Raw genomic sequence first — 25,392 nt, 5'->3', positions numbered from 1 at the left:
GAAACAGCAGGAGAGACGCTGGGCCTGCCTTTGGCCCTTGAAACCTAAGTTCACGCCCAGTGACACAGTTCTTCTGACAAGGCCACACCTCCTAAAACCACTCTAAGCTTTCAAATATATGAGTCTATGGGGCCATTCCTACTCAAACACCACACTGAGGGAGAGTTTGAAGACAATCTGGCCTACATAGCAAGATCTTGCCTTGAAAAAAAAAAAAAAAAAAGACATAAAGACAATGTGGGGATGGGGTGGGGGTGAAGGGAGGGCTAGTAATTGGAGAAGCCACAGCCTTCCCTGGTGTAAATGGGTGCTAGGATCGAAGGCCTGTACCACCAGACCCGGCTTGGTGTTCATGGTTACAATAATTATGTTTTTAATGAGACTGGGGATAGCGGAGTCCCAATCCCAGATCTGTAGGTTAGCCCTCTAACCCCAGGGACTTTCGGACTTTTTGTTGTTCTTGTTGCCTTTAATTTAAATTGGTTGCTGCTTGCATTATTGAGATTTTTTTTTCTAAACTATCTCCTCTCAGAATTAGCTGCAATGCATTGAGAGAGTAATAGGCTCTAAGGTATTTTGAAATACAGTGTTGGTTTAGGTTTGGGTTTACTGGTTTTGTTTTATTTGAAAGTTTTGTTTGGTTGGTTTTTATTGTTTATTTGTTTTGCTTTGTTTTGGTGGGGGGGGTCTTTTAAGACAGGACACCCCTTTGTAGCCAAGGAAGACATCAAACTCCAAATCCTCCTACCCCAGCTTCCATGGGACTCAGTTACAGGTGTGTCCCACCACACCTGGCTGCTGTTTTGTCTACTTCTATTTTGTTGGTTTTTGTTTTTATTTATTTTATTTTATTTTTGGAGGTTGTTTTCTTTTGTTTGTTTGTATTTGAGGGTCTCACATTGTAACACATGCCGGTCTAGAACGCACTATGTAGTCAAAAATGGCCTCAGGTTTGTAATAGCCCTCCTGCCTCCGAGCCCTTAGGGAGGAGTGGGATCTCTGAGGTGTAGAGAGGTGAACTGAGAAGAGAATAACAACTCAGTTCAGATTGAATCAGCAACTTTGATCAAGAGTTTTCTTAAACATCTGATATCAGGCAGTTTATTCTCAACATATTTAAGCCCAGTATACTTTGGGGGGAAAAAGTTTCCTGGTGTAATATAATCCCTGATGCTCAATAGGGCATAACTACATTGAAGCTCAGGATACACGCCACGTCTTCCAAGGAGATAGGTTCTAGAGAGGCACCTATAGTAACTTAGGAGCCTAGGGAAGGCTCTGGCCTGGTCTCAGTCATACAGATCGAGTAGAGGTCATTTGAGCTATTAGTTACCTCTGGCCCTGGTGGCGGGAGTTCAGGGGCACCTCTGGCGTAAGGGTACTTTAGACTATTAGGTATCACTGGTTGTGGGAGCTTGGCGAGCCTCTGGCTGCGAGGACCATTTAGATTACTAGCCACCTCGGGTCTGCAGCTTGATATGACCTGGCCCAACAGGTCACCAGGCTATTACTCACTTCCCATTTCCAACCTTCTGGATGGAAAAGCAGGTTTTTCATCTTTCGCATTGGAAAGACAATCATGCATATTTAGCACTCCTGGTTTCTCTGGAGATCTGGGGGATCAGGAACTTCTATACCACCCTCCCAACAGTGCTAGGGCTCTGTCTACCAGATACAGTGCTGGAGAGTAGCTGGGAGTTCTACATCCAGATTCTCTAACAGCAAGAAGAGAAACCTCTCAGGGCCACCCCCAGTGACACACTCCCTCCAGGAGGGCTCCATTTCCTAATCCCTGTCAAGAGACACCACACCCTCATGACTCTCAAATGTGGGAGCTAAATGGGCCAATTCTAGTCAAACCACAACAGCAATAGAAAAGTAACTGTTAAGGGGGTTGATCTGTTACTATGTACACAAATGCAAAAGTCTGAACCCCAAGATCTGGTTGCCATCCAGACAAGTGCAATTTCACCTACGATGGCCTTTGTTAGGTAAACCTTGCTCCCCAATTTAAAACTAATTGGTTAATAAAAGGCTAGAGCCTGTGATTGGGCAGTAGAGAGAAGAAGGCAGGACTTTAGCATCAACTCAAGAGAGACCAGGGGGAAGAGGAAGAAAGGATGAGGTCACCGTGAGACAGGATGGATCATGATCATGTGGCCAGGAGGAGTGTACCCTGAGGCCAGGCTGATGGAGCGGAAGCGGCCTGAGCAGACTCAAACAGCAAGGAACAAGAGGCACATGGTTTGGATAGAGGTGAGAGCAGCATAGAACCCGCCCAGTCTAGGCTTACCGCGTGTAAATAAAATACCAGGTTTCTGTGGCTTTTATACGGACTAGCTAGAATAAATATTTCATTTACAAGTAACTAAGACAACATCCTTCCGACGGTAAATTAGAGCACCTTCCATGACCCTTTCTGCGTCAGTACTTCCCTCTCTCTATGTTCACCATTATTTACTATGGTCACTGATTTAATATCGTCCTTTCCTTCCAGTTACTAAAAGTCTAAGGAGCCAGAAACCACTCTGCACTGTTTAATCCGCGTCATTCCTGCCTGGGAGGTTGTCTGCCGTCTACCAAACAGGATTGTTTCTTTTTCTCGAGACAGGGTCTATGTAGTCCTGATTGTCCTAGAGCGCCCTATGGAGACCAGACTCACAGAGATTCTCCTGCCTCTGCCTTCCCAGTGCTGGGATTTTAAAACTTGTGCTACCACAGTGGCTTAGAATTGTTTTCTTTGTCACTATATGGATTAAATGCAGGGTCTCACACACAAGGCCCAACTCCAAAAATTCTTAAATGAATTAGTGATACTACACCTCATGATGCTTCTGGGTGTAAGAGAAAGAAATGGCCTAGAGGCCATTAATGTTAATATTAAGAGACATTTATAAATGTACACATTCCCAATCAAACTGATCGAACCTAGCAGCCCTAATCACAATGGCAATCTCTTCATTAAAGGGCAATTTCTGAAGATAACTAAGGACTGGATAGAATAACAATAACACCGGGGCTCAGGCCTTTCTGCTGAATTATGGACTAAAACAATCCCCCTCCTTTCCTTCTTGCAACTGCTTTGTTGCTTGCTTGCTTTTGTCACATGACAACTTTACTGACAGGAAACACAGTCACACCAGCAGACAAGGTTTCTCTGTCATCACACAGTCACCTACACTGTCTCTCTCTCTCACACACACACACACACACACACACACACACACACACACACACACACACTCTTCAGCTTGAGTCTTACAGGCTAGTCCTCAGCCACAGGGGTGGGGCACTCCCACCTTCATTCCTAAGACTACAAGGCATAAGGGCTTTCCTCTTAAAGGCACAGGAGTCCATAGATCACAAGTGAAATGGGATGTGTGCTTTGTCGTTTCACGGTTCACCAAGCGAAGCTGAGGCGGCTTATTCCCCATCAGAGGAGGTTTGGGGATAAAGTGAAGGGGTCAGATTTGGGTTGGAGAGGACTCACACCAGCATGGAGGGTGGTAGAGCAGCTTGGGGGAGGACAGCAGATGTAACCCTCCCCCACTTTGATAGAATAGGTATGTGTGTGTGCTTCCTCCCCCTTCCCCCCTCAGTCCTTTTCAACTGAGGAAACTTACTGTGCTTCTCTGTGGGATCATCATGGCCCAAAGTTGGGGGTATAATCAAAAAATTGGGGGAAAGTGAGAGAAAATACAGGCATTGGGGCTAAGACTAGGGCAACCCCTTGTACATGCACAGGTAAGTGGGTTTACAATTATATTGTAGATAGAAAAAGAATTCTGATATGTGTGCCACAGGGTGAACACATCTCTGATAATGCTAGAGTCAGGGGTGGTGGCTGCCTTCTGGAGTCCAGCACTTGGGTGGCCTGGGGGCGTGGGGGTGGCCTGGAGGGGGGCATAGGGGTCCCTGCCGGATTCATGCCTTATTGGATGATCCCAGACAAACCTTTTAAGCTCTCCAAGGCTGTTTCCATCATTTGTAACATAAAGACAACAATGAAACTTAACCTAAAGAGTAGCTGTGGAGAGTAAAGGAGCAGTAATGGAAACCACTAAGCAGAGGGCAGGCATAGTCAAATGGTCAATAAGTTCAACTGGCTGGGGGTGGGAGGGGGGAGGACCACTGACTGTGCTTCTCTGTGGAATTATTATGGCCCAAAGTTGGGGTATATTCAAAAAGTGGGGGAAAGAAAAGGAGAGAGAAAGTACAAGTGCAGGGGAGGACTAGGGCAATTGTATTTTTATAGCAATTGTGGTTAACCTAAGGAAAACAAATAAATGGGAGAGAGGTGTATTGCAAGATCTCACTGTAGTGATAATTTCTCCTCTAGGGTTAAAACACCAGATTCTATTAATACTCTCTTTACCTGTGTCTGCCACAAGACCATCATATAAGCACAAGAGAAGCCCCAAACAAGCCTCCAAACCCCTTGTGTTGGTGAAGGTTCTGAGCTGGTGAAATATTCCCCCCACAAGCCCTTCCTCTGGCCAGATAAGCTCGGTTGGCTGGAGCTGTGGCCTCTGGGATGGAAAGTCAGTCTCCCCAATTCCATTCTCAAGGTTAGCCACCACCCTTCTGGATTTCCATGCAGGATGCATCTCTAAAGCAGAGAGGGGAGTGTTGGAGAAGTGTGGATACTTCAAGTCCCTCTTCCCAAATGCAGAGAGGTGGGGTCAAGGTTCTCAGGGAGCAATCCTCCTTCTCAGGTCCTGTAAAACTAAACTGGGGACTTGCTCTCTAAACAGTTTATGAGGAAAAGCAGTGCCATGCCTGTTCCCTTGGCTATAAAATGGGAGATAATAATGGGACTTACTCCATGAAGTTCCCAGTGAAGATCAAATGAGTCAATATGTTGAAAGGGCTTAGAACACTCCCTAGCACAGGTGTTAGCTAAACTACCAGGGATTCTATTTCTTGCTCTCTTGTTTGTAATACTTTTTATTTGTGGTCATTATTTCTCAATCTCGAGGCATTAACAATGGCCATGTCATAGATATTTCAACCCCAATGCACCTCTGAAGTAATGCCCGGCTAAAAGCAGGTGTGTGCTTTAATGTACTGGGGGTTGAACCTAAGGCTGCAGTGCATTCTGACTAAACCTTCCGAGCTACACCCCTAAGCTCTGACTAATGGCTTATAAATCCTTCAAATCAGAGGCACCCAGCTTTTCCACAGGCCCAACCACAAATGGCTATGTCTACTCATTTTATTTATTTTTGAGAAAGTGAATTGCACAGAAAACAATCCAGCAAAGATTTGAAACTAATCGGTAACTTTATTAATGATAATAACAGTGTCTACCCACTTGAAAATGCACATGCAGTGAACAGGATTTATTTGATCTATGACAATGTCTGGAACTCTCTTGGATTCACAAAGCTCCTGCAATCATCTCGAATAACCTTTACCATAAAGCAGAATTGAGAAATCAATCAGACCGTCAAGGACCTTCACCAACAAAACCAAGACTTCAAAGGAAAAATTTAGCAATGCTACACTCCCCACAAAAGAAAACCAAGGCCGCTGTCTTCAGGTAGGAGATAAGAGTGGCGGTGTTGGTGCAGGGGTCTGCCAGCGGACCAACCCATTTAGCTTCTATTAACTTCACTATTCGCTCCATAGCCTACCTATCCTGCAGAGCCCTCTGAAATGTAAATGACAGGGACAATTGTAAATTGGAAGTTCATCTCAGTAGGGGATAGAAAATTTAAGAATGGGGATGGTGGTGGCAGTAAAATGTTTCTCCCCCAAAGGCCAATGCTCTCGATTTAATACAAATCCAAGAGCTTCCTCTAAATTGGCAAATTTAAGGGAACTATTATGGCCAGTCCCTAGTAAACACACACACACACACACACACACACACACACGAACATAAACACATGGCTTACAGACTGGGGTACAATGGCTGTCTACCATCGGAAGGTCCAATAATCCAGTAGTTGTTCAGTACACAAGGCTGTATGTCTCAGCTGGTCTTCTGTGTATGCCAGAATCCTGAGTAAGTAGGCTCTAATGCCAGTTTAGGAACAGGCGCCATCTCGAGCAAGCAGGCAAAGAACAAGCTTCTTTCTTCCATGTCCTGAATAGAAGCTGCCAGCAGGTGTGGCCCAGATTAAAGGTGGAAAAGATCCAAATTAAAAATGGTTCTTCTCATTTCAAATTATGGAATTAAAAACAAAAAAACAAAAAAACAAAAACGATCCCTCACAGGTGTACCCAGCTGCTTGGTTAAGAACTAAAACCAGCCACCACAGTAACTATAACTAAAGACAAATTTGGGAGGGAAAAAAATGCCCAAAACATTTCCTTTCCAATGTGTCTTCACGTACCACAAATGGACAAGGCCTTTGTCGCCCCCGCCTTAATATAAAAATTAATTCAATAAGTAATTTTTAAAAATAGCATCAGCTGGGGTTAAGGCATTGGCGGGCTCTGGAGGTATAAAACTCAGGCTTGATCAGCAGCAGTGTAAACAGGAAAGCAAAGGGCACTTGAGACGACCTCTCCCGGAGGCAGGACAGGAGGGAAAAGCTAATTCCTGAGTGTGTGGGTTAGAAAGATCGCTTCCTAGGCCCAGAGAGAAAAGCAACAGTATCCTTGCGGTAATCTGGCACTGCAGAGGTTAACGCAAAGTATCAAAAGAAAAAAACAAAAACAGAACAAAACAAACCAAGCAAGCCGCGAACAGGGATTCTAAAACCTGATAGAGAACCATAACCGACTCCTACCAAATCGGCAGCAACGTGGAACATTCGTGCTTGTAAATCAGTAAATTAGAGGGATACCACCCTAAGTACCCCGTGCCCAGGACACAAGTAAAGGGACAGAGCGGTTTCAGTTGTAGACTGGTGCCCAGCATTCGTCGACACAGACTTAGCTGTGTCCTGGAGCCCTCTAATCGCCAAGATAAGGAAACGATCTCACTTTAAGTCGGCAAGTAAAAGGTACCCGGACACAAGAGCCTAAAACACGGAAGCCGGGCCCAGAGACCCACCTCCATTATCCTAGTCTAAAAAGAACTCCAAGAAGCTAAGTAGGGTGCAGCAAACTGCAAACAGATGCCCACAGGGAAACTCAAAACCAAAGGCTTAAAACTTCTGAAGTGTACCTTTTTCAAGACCCTTAGAGTAACTTTGGAACAGGAACTAGAAACTAATGCAAGTGGACAAAGCTCTCTCTTGATTTGAGCGGGTGACTACAAGAGACTTTAAAGATCAAAAGGGCCAGCGAGCGCCTGCCTCATCCAGGGGGGCCTCTACTTGGCGCTGGTGTACTTGGTGACGGCCTTGGTGCCCTCCGACACGGCGTGCTTGGCCAGTTCTCCGGGCAGTAGGAGACGCACCGACGTCTGGATCTCCCGCGACGTGATTGTAGACCGCTTGTTGTAATGCGCCAGGCGAGAAGCCTCGTTTGCTATGCGCTCAAAGATGTCATTGACAAAAGAGTTCATGATGCCCATGGCCTTGGACGAGATGCCGGTGTCCGGGTGCACCTGCTTCAGCACCTTGTACACATAGATGGAGTAGCTCTCCTTGCGGCTGCGCTTGCGCTTCTTGCCATCTTTCTTTTGCGCCTTGGTGACAGCCTTCTTGGAACCCTTCTTGGGAGCCGGGGCAGATTTGGCCAGTTCAGGCATGATTAAAAGCAAACAGTGGAAAGAAAACAGTCTACTAAGTAGAAAAACAATCAGGGACCCGGAGGACTTGAGCCCTTTATGAACGCCTTATGCAAATTAGGTCTCAAAGTACTTTTAATTTTCATTGGCTCATATGCGAAACTTGCGTTTTCAGTACAAGCCTAAAATTTCAGATTTCATTGGACTTCTCTGGGGCCAAATAACCACCAATGAAAAGCTCCCTCCTGACCCCACCCCTAGGAACGCCTATAAAGGCCTTAGGGACGCACCAACCTAGCTTTATAGAAGTTGTCACCTCAGTTTGTCTTGCAATAGACTTAAGTTATGTCTGGCCGTGGCAAACAGGGCGGCAAGGCCCGCGCCAAGGCCAAGTCGCGGTCGTCCCGCGCCGGGCTGCAGTTCCCGGTGGGGCGCGTGCACCGCCTCCTGCGCAAAGGCAACTACGCGGAGCGCGTGGGCGCCGGCGCGCCGGTGTACATGGCGGCGGTGCTGGAGTACCTGACGGCCGAGATCCTGGAGCTGGCGGGCAACGCGGCCCGCGACAACAAGAAGACGCGCATCATCCCGCGCCACCTGCAGCTGGCCATCCGCAACGATGAGGAACTCAACAAGCTGCTGGGCAAAGTGACGATCGCGCAGGGCGGCGTCCTGCCCAACATCCAGGCCGTGCTGCTGCCCAAGAAGACTGAGAGCCACAAGGCTAAGAGCAAGTGAAACTTGCACGAATCCAAAAAGGCTCTTTTTAGAGCCACCAAGTCTTCATAAAAGTAGCTAGCTAACGCGCCAGTTTGTGACCAGCCCTTTGGGTGACACTTTGGTGGCTCTTAAAAGAGCCTTTTTGTGTGGAAAGGGATAATAGTTATTTGTTCTTTCCAGGCTTATGACTCTCAGTTTTCTTCGGTAGTAAGACAGCCTGGATATTGGGGAGGACCCCGCCCTGGGCGATGGTGACTCCCCCTAGTAACTTGTTGAGTTCCTCATCGTTCCTCACAGCTAGCTGCAGATGGCGCGGGATGATGCGCGTCTTCTTGTTGTCGCGGGCCGCGTTGCCCGCCAGCTCCAGGATCTCGGCCGTCAGGTACTCCAGCACCGCCGCCATGTACACCGGCGCGCCGGCGCCCACGCGCTCCGCGTAGTTGCCCTTGCGCAGCAGCCGGTGCACGCGCCCCACCGGGAACTGCAGCCCGGCGCGGGACGACCGCGACTTGGCCTTGGCGCGGGCCTTGCCTCCTTGCTTGCCACGGCCAGACATGGCGGAATAGGCAATAACTGCTTCTTTTTCCAAGGAAAGGATATGGAAAGGTGAAGCAATTTGGTGTAATTTATAAGATCTATCGGGAGGGGTGAAGGAAAAGTAGCTTGATTGGCTTAAAATGGAGCTGTCTCCAACAGCCAATGGGAAAGCAGGAGCTAGACTCAGTGGTTTACATCCTGCAGTACAGGAAATGACGGATTTTTTGGAAAAGGAATTTACCAATCGATGAGAGCCACATCTAAAGGCCCCTATTTACATCGTATGATTTTTTTAAGGGCAGAAAAATTTCGCGGAGCTGTTTACTGTGGTAACTTATAGAGGTTTGTTTTGTTTGCCCAGTTTAGAACGGAAAAATCTAAAACCCAGAGCACAAAACTCGAAACACTCCCCTTGAAGTATGGGATTTTGCTCTGCCCCTACCCCCATCCCGGAGCTTTAAATTACTCTCAGTCTCACCTTTGCTGTCTCACACAAGCAGGCTCCGTAAAGGAATTAGGGAAGTTGCTTCGCTTCCTTACCCTTGACAGTGGCTCCCCATCTTTGCCCCTGAGTCGTTTGACCAAGGGCTAGATGACACCGTATCATCCATCGTCTTTGACCTCTAGGAGGCGTCTGTCACCTTTTCCCTCTAGCTTTTAAGATGTCCTCTTTTGACCTCCTGGGGTTTACTTTACCCTGCTCAGGTTCTCCCCCAACTTCTAACTCCTTGAGTTCAGCTAAACTGTCCTATCCCCAGCTCTTCACTCTGGCGAGGCTTACAAGCTTCCAGGTAATTCAGATTCTCTTCACAAGCTCAGACTCCAGTATCATGCGTTTACTAAATGTTTAACTCGTTTGCAAGCATCGTATTAGCATCTGAAACATAAACTCTGCATTCCTTTGCCCTCTCCCAAGAATTGCACCCAAAAACTTTCAGGTACCAAGATAAGACGGTGGGGGGAGGGGAGAGCTGTGAGGGAGCCTGTTAAGGGAACTGTATCTAATTCCAGAAGTTACAGTTACATTCTAAACTATTCTTAAGTTTGCAGGGTATTTTGTTAGCATTAGACAGCTGTTCCGCTATGCAAGTTCTAACAGCATTAACTTTTGAGGTATTTGGGGCTGAGAACAAAACCCAGATAACAGGGAAACCCCGCACGCATATCCCTGGCACTTTGTGAGGCTCTGCTTGAAGAATCAGTGAACCCCCTTGCCTTGACTTCTGGTTTTCTTCTCCGTGATTTGAGCTATGAAGGAGGCTAATGGGACAGAGATCGATGAACCCAAGTGCGATTCACCCTGTGCTATAGGCCATCTACAAAGTAGATATAATTTTCTGCTTTGTGGATAAAGAAAAAAGGGGCTCAGGGGGATTTAGGCCCTTGTTAAAGAGCATGTAGTCCCTCTCTAACCCAAGTGTTTCAAACTCAGAATATACTCTTTATGACTTTTATTCATAATCTTTCACTAACCAGATATTGGGCATAATGAAGTAACTTGTCCACCATTCTTTCCTCTATAAGGGAGAATTATTTTGAGATTTTAAATTCCATACAAAATCTCATTAGGTAAGTCTACATAGGCCAGTATATATCAGGCCAGTGTGTAATTGTCTATTGCTCCCTAGAGCTCCCTTGCTTGAATTTTAGCCAGAGCCTTCCTAGAAGAGACAAACAGGCCATTTGTAGAGTGCACATCATCACTAACAGGTTAGCAGGTATTTCCTCTGAGACCTCTGGGATTGTTTCCCTAAGGCAACAAAGGTCCTGCCCAAACATTTAATTAAGCAAACATTTATTTAGTGCTCTCCTTTTATTCCAACCACAATCCCCTTCCCTCCCCTCCCATCCCCTTCCCTTCCCTCCCTCCCTCCCTCCCCTTCCTCCCTCCCTCTCCTTCTTGTGGACGTTGTACATCGTGGTGCGCACTAGGCTCCGCACCACGATGTACAACGTCCACAAGCAGCTCCCCTCCCCTCCCCTCCCTTCCCCTTCCCTCTCCCCCTTACTGCATGGCAGTCCATTCCTGAGGGATGAGCCAGGCCTTTCCTAAGCTCTCGGCCACTGAGTCTTTGGTTGCCTGGCTCACGTGCTTAATCTACATAGCTCTCTGTCACATGTTCTCAAATGACAGCATTTGCCCCTCTACCTTTTTTAATGTTTATTTCTCCTCCGTGTTTTCTTTATATCAATAGTTACTGATTCCTTCTACCTACCTTATAGTAGGTAATTAGCAATTTTGATATAAATTAACTGAACAGTACTTTTAGAGAATTCATGTTTTTTTTTTCCCCTATGACACTTTTTTTCTCCACAACACTTTCCAGATGCCACTAAATGCTTGTAGCCCAGCTGGTAGAACGATGCCTCGCACACACAGGGAAAATGGGATGACTCGCCAGCACTCCATCCTGGAGTTTTGGTTTCTTTAAAAGAAACATTATAAGAACATTATATTATATTATTATATTATATTATAAGAACAGGTGTAGTCACTGGTCCACGATTCCCCTCAAGGCATCCACCCACTGGGCCCGAAGGGGAAGACAAAGCCTGGGACTGGCGGAACCGGTTTGACTCCCAGTGAGTGCTGAGAGTATGGGAGAGACTGGAAGAAAGAAGGCCTTCTTCAGGAGTCCTTTTTTTGTTGGTTTTTTTGTTTGTTTGTCTGTTTGTTTTTTGTTTTTGTTTTTTTGGTTTTACAAGACAGGGTTTCTCTGTAGCTCTGGCTGTTCTGGAACTCACTTTGTAGACCAGGCTGGCCTCAAACTCAGAAATCTGCCTGCCTCTGGGATTAAGGGTGTGCGCCACCACACCCGGATCTTCAGAAGTTCTAAGTGAGGCTCTTTAAGATGGAGGTCTTCTCCTCAACCATCCTTAATGAAGAGACAGTTCTTGCTTGTTTATACTGGTTTATTTGATGGTGGATGTGAATGTATGCATCTTCCTCAGGGCAACCCAGGGATTAAATAGCTTTTGCAGGAAGGAATGCCTCCAAAGCGAAGCTCCTTGGGTAAACTATCTATATACCTCATGAGCATGGAGAACTCCAGGTTCTTATGCCACAGGACTGACTGCCATGGACCTCAGTGGGATGTCGTGGTTATGTGTTCCAGAGCAGGTAGAGAGAGGCAGGGAATGGCTTCATTCCTGCTCGTCTCAATTCTGCGGTTCTCCCGGTCTGAGTTCACTCATCCTTGCTAATTCTTATGTCTGTCTGTAACATCATGCCACATGCCCTACAGAGACTCTTGTTTGTTTAAAAAAAAAAAAAAAATTGTGGGGGTGGGCAGCTAATAAGAGTCACCCTGCCCTAAAATCCTATAAGTATTTAAAGGTAGCTAGAGGAGAGACCTTTTCTTCAGTTCTGGAGCCACCGATAAGGACCATGTTCCTGTAAATAACCTACCCATGCTCCTGTAACCAATAGTAATTAAGCTCAGTGAGTCACAAAAGGAAAAAAAAAGACACGGGAAAAATAGTAAGAAAGCTTTGAATAAAAATAAAACACTTACAAAAGAAAGGTTTTTATAATGGTTACCTGAGGGCCAGTAGTATTAAATTCCCTCCGTGACCTCTGAAGCACTGGAAATTTCCTTTCTCTCGACATGTGTGCATTCAGCAAAACTACACTGCACAGTTAAGAGTCCTAAATTTAGTGTGTGTGAATCATACCCCAGTGAACACAAACGTCAGTGAGGAAATAAAGTGGGATCCCATCATGAAGGAACGGCGAGGGGTTGTTGGTCACCCCAGTCTCAGGTTACAGGTGTTTATCACACGCTGTGTCTGATTATATACACATTGGCCTCCATGATTTCTTAGGGCTTAACACCTCACAAAATCTTGATCTGCCCAAGACAGACCTTTCAGCAAATAAGAGATATTATTGCAACTATGACTGTATTAAGAACAAAGATGGAAAGTTTGCTATATACAGCTTGCACTTAATTTTTTTCTTTTAAAATGAATGAATAAGTAAATAATAGAATTAACAAGTTTAACTTATCAAGTTCAGCCCATTTATGTGTATGTCATGACCAGTAGTAAATAAGGGTATGTATTTAGATATATTTGTTACATCTTGTGTTTCTATTTAGTTGCCTATTTGTGCTATTTTTATTCATTCGTTCTTATTGAATGAATCTGGCCTTTATATACGTGAGGTACTAAAAGTTAGGTTTACCTTCTTAAGTACTAGCAAGATCCAGTGTCCTAAGCCTTCGTACAAGAGAAGCTCTATAGAAGCTCCACAGAACGTTCTTAGCAAATGTAGTAATAATGATATTAATATAATTAACAATATAATAATAATGTTGGCTTCTTCCAGCTATGCTTTGGTTCCTTTACCCACCCAATACCTTTTTCTGGTTGTTAAGACAGATCTTGCTACAATGCCCAGTCTGACCTCAAATTCACAGTGTTCTTACCTTTAGCCTTCCCTAGTCATTACAATCACAGATGCGTGCCATCATGTCCAAGGTATTTATTTCATGTACTATAGCTTATCAAACACCTAAGTATGCTAACCATGAATTTGGCTTCACACATACAGAATATAATCAATGCCATGTCCTCTACCTGGAGGCCTCTTTCCACAGGGCTGGTTGTCTATGCCCATTCACGTCTCCGAACGTCATCTTCATAGCAAGGCTTTTCAGGACCACAGCTTCCCAGCATTCCCTGCCACTATGGATTAGCAAGTCTCCAGCCCGTGACCAAATGATTGAGCCTTTCTTTGGCCTTTGCCTCCCTCCAGGATGTCTTCTTCACTCACGTTCTTCTGACCTACAATATTCACAAAGACTTCTCATGTCCCTCTGCTGTGTCAAATACACTCCTCACACACTAGCCAGAGTTGTCATTCAAGTAAGCATGGTCACTCTTTATCTGTTCCTTCTTCGTGACTCTGGAACGGAACTGGGGTCCTTCAGAGATTCACCAGTCTAACCATGAGTGAATTTTAACAAAGAATAGGCATTTACACAGATCTACATTTGTGGGGCAGTGGCCTATGCACAGACAACCTGGTGTCCAGTCGAGCTGAGGTCTTGAACCCCGGTGGTATCCGATGGGTGGTAATTCCCACCTTCATGGGACAGAAAGCACTCCCTCATGTCTCCTGGACCCCTGGCTCCTGTCAAAGTTACCGCCCCCATAGCCCCCACAGGAGAAGCGTGTGGCTTTCAGTCACTTACACCATGTCCCAAGCTTCTGACCTTCAGGCTAGACTCCTCCCAATTACCTAGCAACAGCAAGATAACAATCCCACTATAAGTGGGGTTGCTTGGCCCCACCTCGATCTCTCCTCTCTCCTCTCTCTCTCTCTCTCTCTCTCTCTCTCTCTAAGCCTTACCTCTCTCTAAGCTTTCACCTTTCTTATTCTCTAGCTCTTTTCACTCTTTCCCTTTCTCCCTCTCTCCACATGGCCATGGCTAGTCTCTCTCTCTCTTTTACCTTCTCTCTTTCCCCCTGCCTTTCCATAATAAAGCTCTAAAACCATAGACTGTCTCTGTTCAAGGCGCGCAGTGCTTGGACAATGGGATAGGCTTTCTTCTAACGAGCCGCTTCTAACCTCCTGTCAGAAGGCCTTCCTGTGCTCCAGCCACGGACCAAACTAAAGACTCTTGCCTGCATGGGAACCTCTCTCCCTCTGCCCTCTTCCCTTATCTCCAGGCCGAGAGTGTCACCCCTGGGCCCCTATTCTGTTCTCAGCTCCTCTGCCTTATCCAGCGTGGGATGCCAGAGACTGAGAACCTCAGCGCCCCTACCCCCCCCATGGGGCTGTCCCTTGTTCACCCCCAGCCGTGTGGGGCCAGTGGCGTCACACAGCCAGATGCCCACCCGGGCAGTCCTACCGCTTCCACCTGCCCAGAACACAAGAACTCTGACCAAATGCTGGCTCTCTCCCTCCCCTCTTCCCCTACACCCACAGCCCCGCATACATCTGCAAGGGCCAGGTCTACACCTTGGACTTGAGATTCCCAAATGTAGCCCTGAGCCACATTAGTCAGGGGTTTATATAGGCTAAAAATATAAAGTTACATTCTGTTAAATGTAAGCAGAAGGCTACATTCTGTTTTGCAAAGTCTTGATCATCTGGAACAAAATAAGCTTCTGTTTACAGAAGCAGAAACAGCAGTTAACCTAATGACTTAGTAGCATGTCTTGCATAAACAACAGTCTGGTTAAAATGTACAAGACGGCCAGGCATGGTGGCACACACCTTTAATCCCAGCACTGGGGAGGCAGAGGCAGGTGAATTTCTGAGTTCGAGGCCAGCCTGGTCTACAAAGTGAGTTCCAGGACAGTCAGGGCTATACAGAGAAACCCTGTCTCGAAAAAAACAAACAAACAAAAAACAAACAAAATGTACAAGATGAGACAATTGCAAAAACAACCTGTAACAGACCTTGACGTTTGTAGCCCTTTTTTTTTTTATTAGTTCTCTTAAGCACAGTAATTTTAAACATTTAGACATAAAGTTTGCCATCACAACTCTTTTTTGGCCATATGCTTTCTCTTCAGGTGATTTCATACATACCACACAGAACATGCACCTATCTCGGTAGATTTCTTTTTATCTTTAATAATTCCTGACTAAAAGCCACCTCCAGTATGCTTCCCAAGTACTAAAGCACAAAACAATAATAAAAAACAAAAAACTCACATACACTCAAAACACAGTGTTCCTCCCTATTCCAAAAGAAAAGCATACCAAGATGCTCAATTGATACCCGGGAGCTCCGATAATCCAAACCCTCTATACCCAGTCATCCATCAAGGGATTGGTTCTAGTATGGGTACCAATACAGCATGGCTCAAGTGCCTTGTGAGATGGTGTAGTGTTTTTGTCACTTCTTTTTCTATTGTTTTGCAGTGCTGGAGTTGAACATAGGGCATAGCAGTTTCTTCCATGATTGATACATTCCATCTGCAGGGAAACTCTTAAGGCAGAAGGTAAACAACTCAAAATAGCTTCAGGTAGTCCCTGAGACTGATCTGATTCTCTAGGTCCCCCCTCCCCAAGAGTACACAGTGAAGATGGCTAAGAGTTGTAAGGTCTGAAAAATCACTGAAGGAAGTCCCCAGACTCAGATAGTATGCAAAACCAAAGAGTGTTTATTCTGCAAAAACAACCAGCATTTGGGGGTCAATCATTCTTTGAAATGGGAACAGGGAACTCTCTAGAAGGATTAGGTAATCTAAATTCATTGGTGAGTTCTAGGGAGTCATAGGTGATCAGTGGTCTGCATTCTTATGTCACAAACATTCAATCATGTGATGAAGTAGGGCTGGCTGGCCCATTCTGTGATAAGATTTTTCCCCATTTTTGTGGTTATCCCCATGTTGTTCTTTGGGAGGGGGATTTATGATCTTGTTCTGGATTTTATGGTTTGTTCGTAGAGCTGGTGTCTTATGACTTAGTTTCTGGGACTGTTGGTCTATTCCTGAAAATGGTGCCTTACAGACTTTTTTGAAATCAGGCCTGGTCCTTAGAATGGAGGCAAATGGGGTTTAACGTTGCTCTTTCATTGTGACTCTCAGAGAAGCCAAGCTCCCTGAAAAGTTTAGACCAACAGAGTTACTTGGGAAAGAGATGTTGCGCTGCTATAGGCTGTGCAGTGCACTCCGGGGTCCCGGTTTTTGTGAACTGTTGTCCATGCTGGGGTAGGCTTTGGTGATGCAGCTGTCTGAGTCATTTCTGTTCCTGTAAGTAACCCCAATGTTGGGCTTGGGGTGGAATCTGGGAAAATTCACTTTAGAAACAGAAGCTTTAAAATGAAGGCTTTATTTTCTGAGCACTCAGGGAGATGGGCAATTCAGGATCTGAGCGAGTTACCGAAGGGAAATCGTACGATCTTCTTAAAGAATGAGAACACAAAGTTGGGAGGAGGGAGCTGGGGAGAGCTGCAATGTTATGCAATTGTATATTGACTTTATGGGTTAAACAAGGGAGTACCAATGGAGACTGGGCTACATCCAGGGCACCTGGCTTCAAGGTGCTTAATGCATTCTTCTAGAGGACAAAGGAACAGGTCAGCTGCATGTAGTTAATTAAGACATAATGGGCAAGTGGTTTTGTATTTTTATAGCATGCACTTTGGTGTAGATAAGAGCTGTTTCTATCGTCTTTATCTGTTAATCGACAATTAAGAAAACTTTTGGAGAGGTGGGATGGGAGTTCATTCCTAGGCCTGGGAATAAGAATTTGTTTGACCCTGCCAACAAGATAGAGTTGTTATCCCTGAGATGGCTGAACTCATACAACTGTCTCCTCACAAGGTGTCTCTGAGATCTCTGGACTCAAATAACTATTTACGACAAAAGCTATTTAGCAAGCCAGATGTGGTGGCACACACCTTTAATCCCAGCACTTGGGAGGCAGAGGCAGGAGGATTTCTGAGTTCAAGGCCAGCCTGGTCTACAGAGTGAGTTCCAGGACAGCCAGGACTACACAGAGAAACCCTATCTCAAAAACAACAACAACAAAAAGCTATTTAGCTATGGAGAAGTCCCCAGCTCCCCTAGGGCCTGGGACCTTGAATTTATGTTTCTCCCTGTGATTAAATGGAGTCTGACAATGAAATGGTAGTACTTAGAGTAAGTTTCTTTTGCTTGTTCACAACACCCAATAAAACTCCTAGGTTCACTAAGTTGGACTTTGGTGGCATCACCACATTGGTCTGTCACAGGCTCCCTAGCTGGGGTAAGGTGATGTGTGGGATGGGTCTCCCCAGATGTACTAGCTGGTTATTGTGAAACCAAAGCAGGAGCTCATTGTTGTCAAAGAGTCACCTTGTTATACATTGTTACTAATTCTCCATTCCTTAGAAGAGTTTGCTTCTGCTTCCTAAGTCTAAAGTATCCTGCAAATCTTGTTTTTCAATGGAAAATGAACTTGTAACCCCATATTTGCCCACCCTCTTGCCTTGCTAAGCTTCGGGACCTGTGTGGTTTATGATTTCCCTTTTGCTTAGGAAAGTGTCTTCCCAGATCCCCTGATGGCTCCCTTTCCACATGATGTATTCTTGAACTTATTTTTATTGCCTCCTTTCTAATGGTCAATTATCCAGATAGTTGTCTGAATAACATGCCCAATTAAAATTAAACACCTCATCGTAACACAGGGTTTCCCCTCGTACCTTTATAAATGGCCATTTATCTTTTATTTTTGAGACAGGGACTCACTTAGTTCCCAGGCTGGACTTGAACTCACTATGTAACCCAGGCAAACCTTGAATTTGAGATTCTCCTGCCTCAACCTCTTGGGTATCTGGGGTTCTAGGCCTATGTCACTAGATCCAGTTCTTATATTTAATGTAATCTGTTTACTTCAAGTCTAAATTACTTATAATATCTAATACTATGTAAGTGTCATGGAAATTGCTGTTATATTGTGTTGCTTGGAAAAGAAAACAGCCTGCACCTGGTCAGTATGGATGTAATGTTTAGTTTAGCTAATTTTTTAAAAGACAAGGTCTCTCACTTTTAATTTCTGCACTCAGGAGAAAGAGGCAGGCAGATCTCTGTTCGAAGCTAGCCTTGTGTACATAGCAAATTCCAGGACATACAGGGTTACACAGAGAAACTCTCTCCATCAGTCAATCAATCAATCAATCAATCAATCAATCAATGCAACAACATAAATCCGCTGGGGGGCAGGGTGGGCTAGGCCAGATTAGTGAAGATGAAAAGGCAGCAGCTGGCAAGTTTGGGTCAGAGTCATGGAACACTTTCTGATTATTCAGATTGTTATATAAGAATGTTTTTAGTGTATTGGTAGAACATTAGGAACTTCCAGAGAAATAAAGCCACAAGAAGAGGAGCCGGGACTGGTGGCACAGGCCTTTAATCCCAGCACTCGGGAGGCAGAGGCAGGCGGATTTCTGAGTTCGAGGCCAGCCTGGTCTACCAAGTGAGTGCCAGGACAGCCAGAGCTATACAGAGAAACCCTGTCTCGAAAAAACCAAAAAAAAAAAAAAAAGAGGAAGATGGACGAGTGGCAGGGTAAGGGATATACAGGGATTGTTTGTACTATTTGTATAACCTCAGGTGCACAAACAGAAATTGCTGTTACACTTCCGTCTCATAATCTACCGCCCCAGCCTTGCCTGCTTGCCTCTCGCCATGCCTTATACTCGGAATGCCTGCCTGTTTCTACTACCTCCTTAGCTCAGGTTGAGATGGGACAGATAAACAGGGAAAATTCAGGGAACATTCAGGGAACCTAAGAAAGAAAAGGAGTCCCTTACTGAGTCTGGCTCAAGTCTCTCCTGAGAGTGAGGCACTCCAGCCCAGTTGTCAAAACTGTGGGAGGGAAGTTGCCTCCACAGAGGCAACATTTCTCATCTGTACAGCTGTTTCAAATAAGAATATTGAAATAGTCATGAAGCATGCTATGTCTATGTATGACTTTTGAATGTGACCTTATTCCTTACCCAGATACAAATCTGAAAATCCAAAAGGTTCTGGACGGGACTCTTTCAAATAAGATTTTAAGATGTTGTTTGCAGTAAAGACACCTTAACTTCTCTGCATCCTACTGTGATGATGTGATCAGCCGTGATCCTGTTCATATTACTTCCTAGCCTCCACTCTGTGATTTCCTCCGAGTACTTTAGCAACCGTGGAATCTAACCTCAGAAGACACCAAAGCCCCAAATACATAAGGACACGGGTGTGAAACACTCTAGAGCTCCTGTCCACATCTGCTAATGATTCCCACTCGTAAATCTCTGTCAATGCCCTTCCTTTGGAACTCCAACTCCCCTTCTTACTAGCACATCCTGAAATTCTTTTTTGTGGTGATGTGAATGAAGCTCAGCTGAATCTGAAGGGGGCGCTCTGCAAGGAAGGCAGACCGCTGCAAGAGGCCTCAGTGACCTGAGCCCGCTCTCCTGAGGTCATCCTTGCTCACAACTTTGCTCTCCAGCTGCTTCCCCGGCTTCCTTGCTCATCTTTTATAATCCACTTTCCACGCTGCAGACAGTGAGCTTTGCAAAATGGAAATTCAAAGCCAAGAAAGACCGTGTCTAAAAATTCAGCATTGGATGGGATGCTGTCTTCGTCCAAAATATCACTGGCTGAGCAATTTATAAAGAACATTTTTTCCCCAGTTCTAGGTGAAGACCAAGTTGCTGACAAGCTTGGTGGCTGGTGAAGGTCAGTTTCTCCTAGACGACACTGTCCAGACTTCGAAGGGTTGAAGGCGTGACTGCTTCCTCAAGCCCCTTTCTAAGGCACTAATCGATTTTGAGAGCAGCGACTTCACAGCCTCACCACTCCTAAAGCCCCACCTCTTAATACCACTGTGATAAGGACTGAGGGACAACATGGCTTTGGAAGACACATTTGAAACATGATAAATGCTAACTAAGGAGAGGATTGGGTAAACTGGATTACCAGCTGCACAGTAGACAGGCAGGATAGATGAATCTTTGTTATGTTTGCTGTATAATGGTATTGTAGGACAACAGAGGATAGGTGAGTGTTTATATAGCAGTTAAGGGTCGAATCTTCTGTACCCAAAGTCTAGAGAGATGACTCAGTAAGTAAGAGCTAGTATTGCTCTTGCAGAGGACCTGGATTTATTTCCCAGCACCCACATGGTAGCACACAAGAGTCTGTAACTCCAGTTTCAGGGGATCCTCCAACTGCTGCTAGCCTCCTCAAGCACCAGGCATGCAGATGGTGCACTTATAATATAGTCAGGCAAACACTCAGACACATAATTTTAAAAAAAAATTGCAATTAACCGAAGTGATTTAGCAAAAATAATTATTTTGTTGTTATTAAACACACATTCAATGAGAGATATAAAACAATTCTAGCAAAATGTTGCCAGTGAAGAACAAGGAGTGACAACTCGGACCTGCAATCCTGGCACTTCTAGTGCAAGAGAGGTGGGACTCCAGGAACTCAAGGCCAGCCTGGTCTACACACTGTGCACAGTGTGACTGTCTCAAAAAATGGGATGTGTAAGGGGCGGGAGTGGGGGACAAAAGGTCAGTGAATCTAGGTAAAAGGTAGATGCGCTGTCTACTGTTATGCCAATACTGCAATTTTCCTGGACATCTTAGATGTCTCAGAGGCTCGGGAAGATATCATTTCATGTTAACTATCTTGAGTCCAACGATCAGTGTTATGGTTATATAGCAGAATATTCACATCCTCGGGACTTAGAGGTAAAGTGTCATAGTATGTAAAATTTATGTTCAAGTGGCTTAGCGAAACATACGTATGTAAACATGTCTTAAATGCACATAAAGTAAGTGTACAAATGAAGGAAGTAGTAAGTCTAGGCAGCAGAGTGGCTCTGAGCATGGCGGTCGCAGCCTGTCAACCCAGCCCTGACAAGGGAAGGAAAGGAGAGAGTTGTTGAAGTCAACCAACCTGGGTCTACATTACCAGTACTGTCTCCCTACACCCCTGCACAGCCAACACAGACGACAGACACACACACACACACACACACACACACACACACACACACACACACACACTAAGGCTAAGGAAAAGTAGAAAGCATTACTGCTTGGGCTTGATATTTTGTTGCAAGCCAGACTGATCCATGGCCTTCTCAGAGTCCCTGATGAAAAGTCAAAGGGGTCCTGGTTCTGAGTCCTTGCCTGGACAGACTTGGTAAGGTCTGACCTAGACTGGAGCCAGAGCCTCTGAGGAGTTAAGGTTTCACATTCTGGGAAAATGGCTCCCCCATCCCCACCAACAAGGACTGTGGCTATCAGTCCTAAGGCAGATGTGTGTCTGAGGTATCCTATGTCCTTTTTGCCAAAGTTGTCTGATTTAGCTTTCTGCTGACCTTGGCCATTTTCCTCCAAGAATAGTATATAAGATGTTGTATTTCCTAATAAACTGGATTGGCATTAGACATGGCTTGTGCAATCGCCTAACCCCAGCTCTCCCTTCTTTATCTTCTCATCTCCTAGCCCTCCCCCCCTAAGCACCTTGTCACAGAAGGGTGACTTGCTGGTCCAGGTCAATCTCTCTCTCTCTCTCTCTCTCTCTCTCTCTCTCTCTCTCTCTCTCTCATTTTTTTTTTTTAATTATATGTCTCTGTGTTGGATGTGAACACAGGTGCCTGCCTGCAAAGGCCATAAGCAGTGTGGCTGTGCGGTGCTCGGTGTGGGCTGGGTATAGGACTCACACCCCCTGGATCAGCAGAAAATGCTATTAACCACTGAGCCACTTTTCCAGGTCTAGAATTGAAATTTTTCAAAATTAAAAATTGGAGAAGCCGGGCAGTGGTGGTGCATGCCTTTAATCCCAGCACTTGGGAGGCAGAGGCAGGCGGATTTCTGAGTTCGGGGCCAGCCTGGTCTACAAAATGAGTTCCAGGACAGCCAGGGCTATACAGAGAAACCCTGTCTCAAAAAAAAAAATTGAAAGAATATATATAGTCTCATATTCTCTATTTATTTGTATATTTTATGTATATTATATAAATTTAACTTATATATAATACATAAGTATATAATCAATATGTAAACAAATTATATACAAACATATAAATTAAAATTATATGACATCTAGGAAAAGTCTCCTCTTGTTGCATCTCTAACTAAAACTAGCTTTCAGCTGCTACTTAGGGTCTGGAGAGAGAAAGTCATGTAAGAAAGTCATCCATAATTAGCAGGATCTGGCCCCTGCCTCTTCTGCCCACTCCCAATTGTTCCTTTTGGTCAAGAAGATGAAATCTTTGTTGTAGGTGGAACCCTAATGTTCCAAGCTACTCAAAACATGAATTACCCCAGCCATTCACCCACTTGGGCTGGGTGAGACACGTATACCCTTGGAAAGCCAAGCACAGCCAGGCAGTGATGATGCATGCCTTTAATCCAAGCACTGGGAGGCAATCTGGGTTTCTCTGAGGCCAACCTGGTCTACACAGCAAGTTCCAGGACAGCTAGGACTAGAACAGAAATCCTGTTTCAAAAAAGAAAGAAAGGAAGAGAGAGGAAAGGAAGGAAAGAGAGAAAGAAAGAAAAAAGAAAGAAGGAAAGAAAGAAAGAATGGCAGAAAGAAAAAGAGAACAAGAAAGAAAATATATAAATAAATAAATCCAGGCTCACCTTAAGCCTTCTTAGAGACATTGGTGGAATAACTATCTCTTTAATGAGATATTCTTTTCCTTCCCTTAATCCCCACTATACCCATACACACCAGGACGGTCCCCACAAACAGTCCTGAGGCTCTGTATAAACATGACTGAAGTGGAAACTTACGGGTTCTTTGGAAAGTCATTCGTATTGGATGGTGTTTTGCTGGGGTGGACACGGGTGAAAGTATGATCTGCTAAAGCAAGCATGTGAAAGGTCACATGATGGAGGATTCTTCCCTAACGACAGAAATATATCGGTCTGCCTTAAGTAGTTGAGCTCCATTTGTCGGGACTCTGTAGAGAGACATGCACCAAAAAAACTGGTGGTGTGCTACAGTTTTTTGTTGATTCTGCAGAGCGGATCGATTGGCAGAGTGATGTCAGCTGAGACAGAGTTACATGCTTAGGCAAGACACTTGCTAAGGCAAGACCTGTGGAGCACATGAGATGTCTAGAGGGAGTATGAAAAGGACTCAATGGATGGCGACAGGCTGAGCTAGGCTTGCCTGCATAGCTAAGTGCTTCTTGGTCTTTGCTGATCAAGAGAGGCACAGCCAAGAACTTTTCCCGTTGGTCTTGGCACCCTCCTGCTGACTCCTGCTGATGGTGCTGCTATCCCGACCACCTAACTGGACTGCTGGTGTGTCTGTGAAGTGTTTGTGAGTGGATCGAGTTGCCACTGCTGACCTGTGAGCTGAACTACCGATTTCCAGACAACTCCAAAGAACCTAGGAAAACAGGTTGGCTCCCCCTCAACCCTAGGTAGGCTAGAAGAGAGATATAAAGCATTTAAGAGTCATCATTAAAAGTAGACTTTGAAAAAAAGTCTATGCATGACCACTCCATGGTCATGGAGGGTTTACAGGAAGGGTTTTATTATAGATGAGAGAGAGAGAGAGAGAGAGAGAGAGAGAGAGAGAGAGAGAGAGAGAGAGAGGAGAGAGACAGAGACAGAGACAGAGACAGAGACAGAGCATGACCAGCAGACTGGACCTGGCTAGGAGGGAAGCAGAAGCGCAGGGCAGGGGGCGGTGGGAAGGGGGAGAGAGGGAGAGCAGAGAGATCAGGAAGTAGCAGGGCTTACCAGGAGAAAGTGTGGCTGGTGTGGCTGGGGGGAAGGAAACCTGTGGGCTGCAGGGAGTTTAGGGTAGGAGAGGAGGTGAGACGGGCTAGCCTGGTGCTAGCCAGACTCTGAACTCTAAGAGGTACTTGAGATACTGAGGGAGCCTGGAGGCCAGCATAAGCTTTGGTATACTAATTGGAAGCTCCGGTAGCCATTTGTCCCTTCTCTGCCTTTTGAAATTTGGGATCTGACAGTTGGCTCCACCGAGAAAGGTACAAATGTCCCTTTATTCTTTCTTTGGATGCTGTCCAGAGCCTAGGTCGTCTTCTTCTTCTTCTTCTTCTTCTTCTTCTTCTTCTTCTTCTTCTTCTTCTTCTTCTTCTTCTTCTTCTTCTTCTTCTTCTTCTTCTTCTTCTCCTTCTTCTTCTTCTTCTTCGGTTTTTTCAAGACAGGGTTTCTCTGTGTGGCCCTGGCTGTCCTGGAACTCACTTTGTAGACCAGGTTGGCCTCGAACTCAGAAATCCGCCTGTCTCTGCCTCCCAAGTGCTGGGATTAAAGGCATGCACCACCACCGCCCGGTCCCTAGATCTTCTTTTTCTGGTAATTTAGGATTCCTTACTTTTCCTCTAAAGCTCTGCTCTCCACCATGTGGCTGTCCTTCATGCCTGCTTAACTCAAACAACATGGAACTTTTCCTTCTTGTCTCCATTCTCCCCCTTGAGATTACAGCTTGCCTAAAAAACAAACAAACAAACTTCTATAGCATTGTCTTCTTTTAGTAAATTTTGATCTGGCAGTGGTGGTACACACCATTGATCCCAGCTCTTGGGAAGCTGAGGCAGGTGGATCTTTGGGTTCAAGCAAGGCCAGTCTGATCTACAGAGTCCGAGGCCAGCCTAATATACGTTATGAGTTTCAGGACAGCCCAAAGACAAGGCTGCTGTTGGGTCCCAAAAAAGCCAGGGACAAATTGGTAACTATGGTTCCTATTACACCAAAGTACACGCTGGCAGCAGGACTCGGTACCTGTGGCTCCTCTTAGCTCTTCTCACCCTATGTCCAAACTGCTTCAGCCCAGGGATTCCCTTCCCTTCCTCGGCTTCTCACTCCTCTACTATATAACCCAGCCATTTGGGCCATGAGCCTTCTTGGCTCTCTCTCTCTCTCTCTCTCTCTCTCTCTCTCTCTCTCTCTCTCTCTCTCCCCATCCATCTCTCACTCTCCCCTCCTCTCTCTCCTCTCATAGCCCTGATCAGTCTCCTTTTTAGTCTGCTTTATTTTCTTCCTGTGCTAGGCCCTTCCAGATGCCTATGGCTGTGTTCTCCC

The 25,392-nt window shown here is 45.4% G+C and overlaps 3 protein-coding genes across 3 annotated transcripts; 1 reads left to right on the top strand and 2 right to left on the bottom strand.

The window, feature by feature from the left end:
* Positions 1 to 5,264: 5,264 nt before the first annotated feature.
* On the bottom strand, positions 5,265 to 8,013 carry LOC110320079 (histone H2B type 2-E). The gene has a single exon (XM_029537468.1). The coding sequence runs from the start codon at positions 7,646 to 7,648 to the stop codon at positions 7,268 to 7,270; it is 381 nt and encodes a 126-aa protein (XP_029393328.1). The 5' UTR covers positions 7,649 to 8,013; the 3' UTR covers positions 5,265 to 7,267.
* On the top strand, positions 7,943 to 8,462 carry LOC110319798 (histone H2A type 2-C). The gene has a single exon (XM_021195376.2). The coding sequence runs from the start codon at positions 7,973 to 7,975 to the stop codon at positions 8,360 to 8,362; it is 390 nt and encodes a 129-aa protein (XP_021051035.1). The 5' UTR covers positions 7,943 to 7,972; the 3' UTR covers positions 8,363 to 8,462.
* Positions 8,463 to 8,468: 6 nt separating this feature from the next.
* LOC110319797 (histone H2A type 2-B) lies at positions 8,469 to 8,916 on the bottom strand. The gene has a single exon (XM_021195375.2). The coding sequence runs from the start codon at positions 8,898 to 8,900 to the stop codon at positions 8,508 to 8,510; it is 393 nt and encodes a 130-aa protein (XP_021051034.1). The 5' UTR covers positions 8,901 to 8,916; the 3' UTR covers positions 8,469 to 8,507.
* Between the last annotated feature and the right edge of the window lie 16,476 nt (positions 8,917 to 25,392).

Source organism: Mus pahari, chromosome 4 (assembly GCF_900095145.1).
Source record: "Mus pahari chromosome 4, PAHARI_EIJ_v1.1, whole genome shotgun sequence".
Lineage (NCBI taxonomy): Eukaryota > Metazoa > Chordata > Mammalia > Rodentia > Muridae > Mus > Mus pahari.
This window is presented reverse-complemented; position numbering and strand designations above follow the sequence as displayed.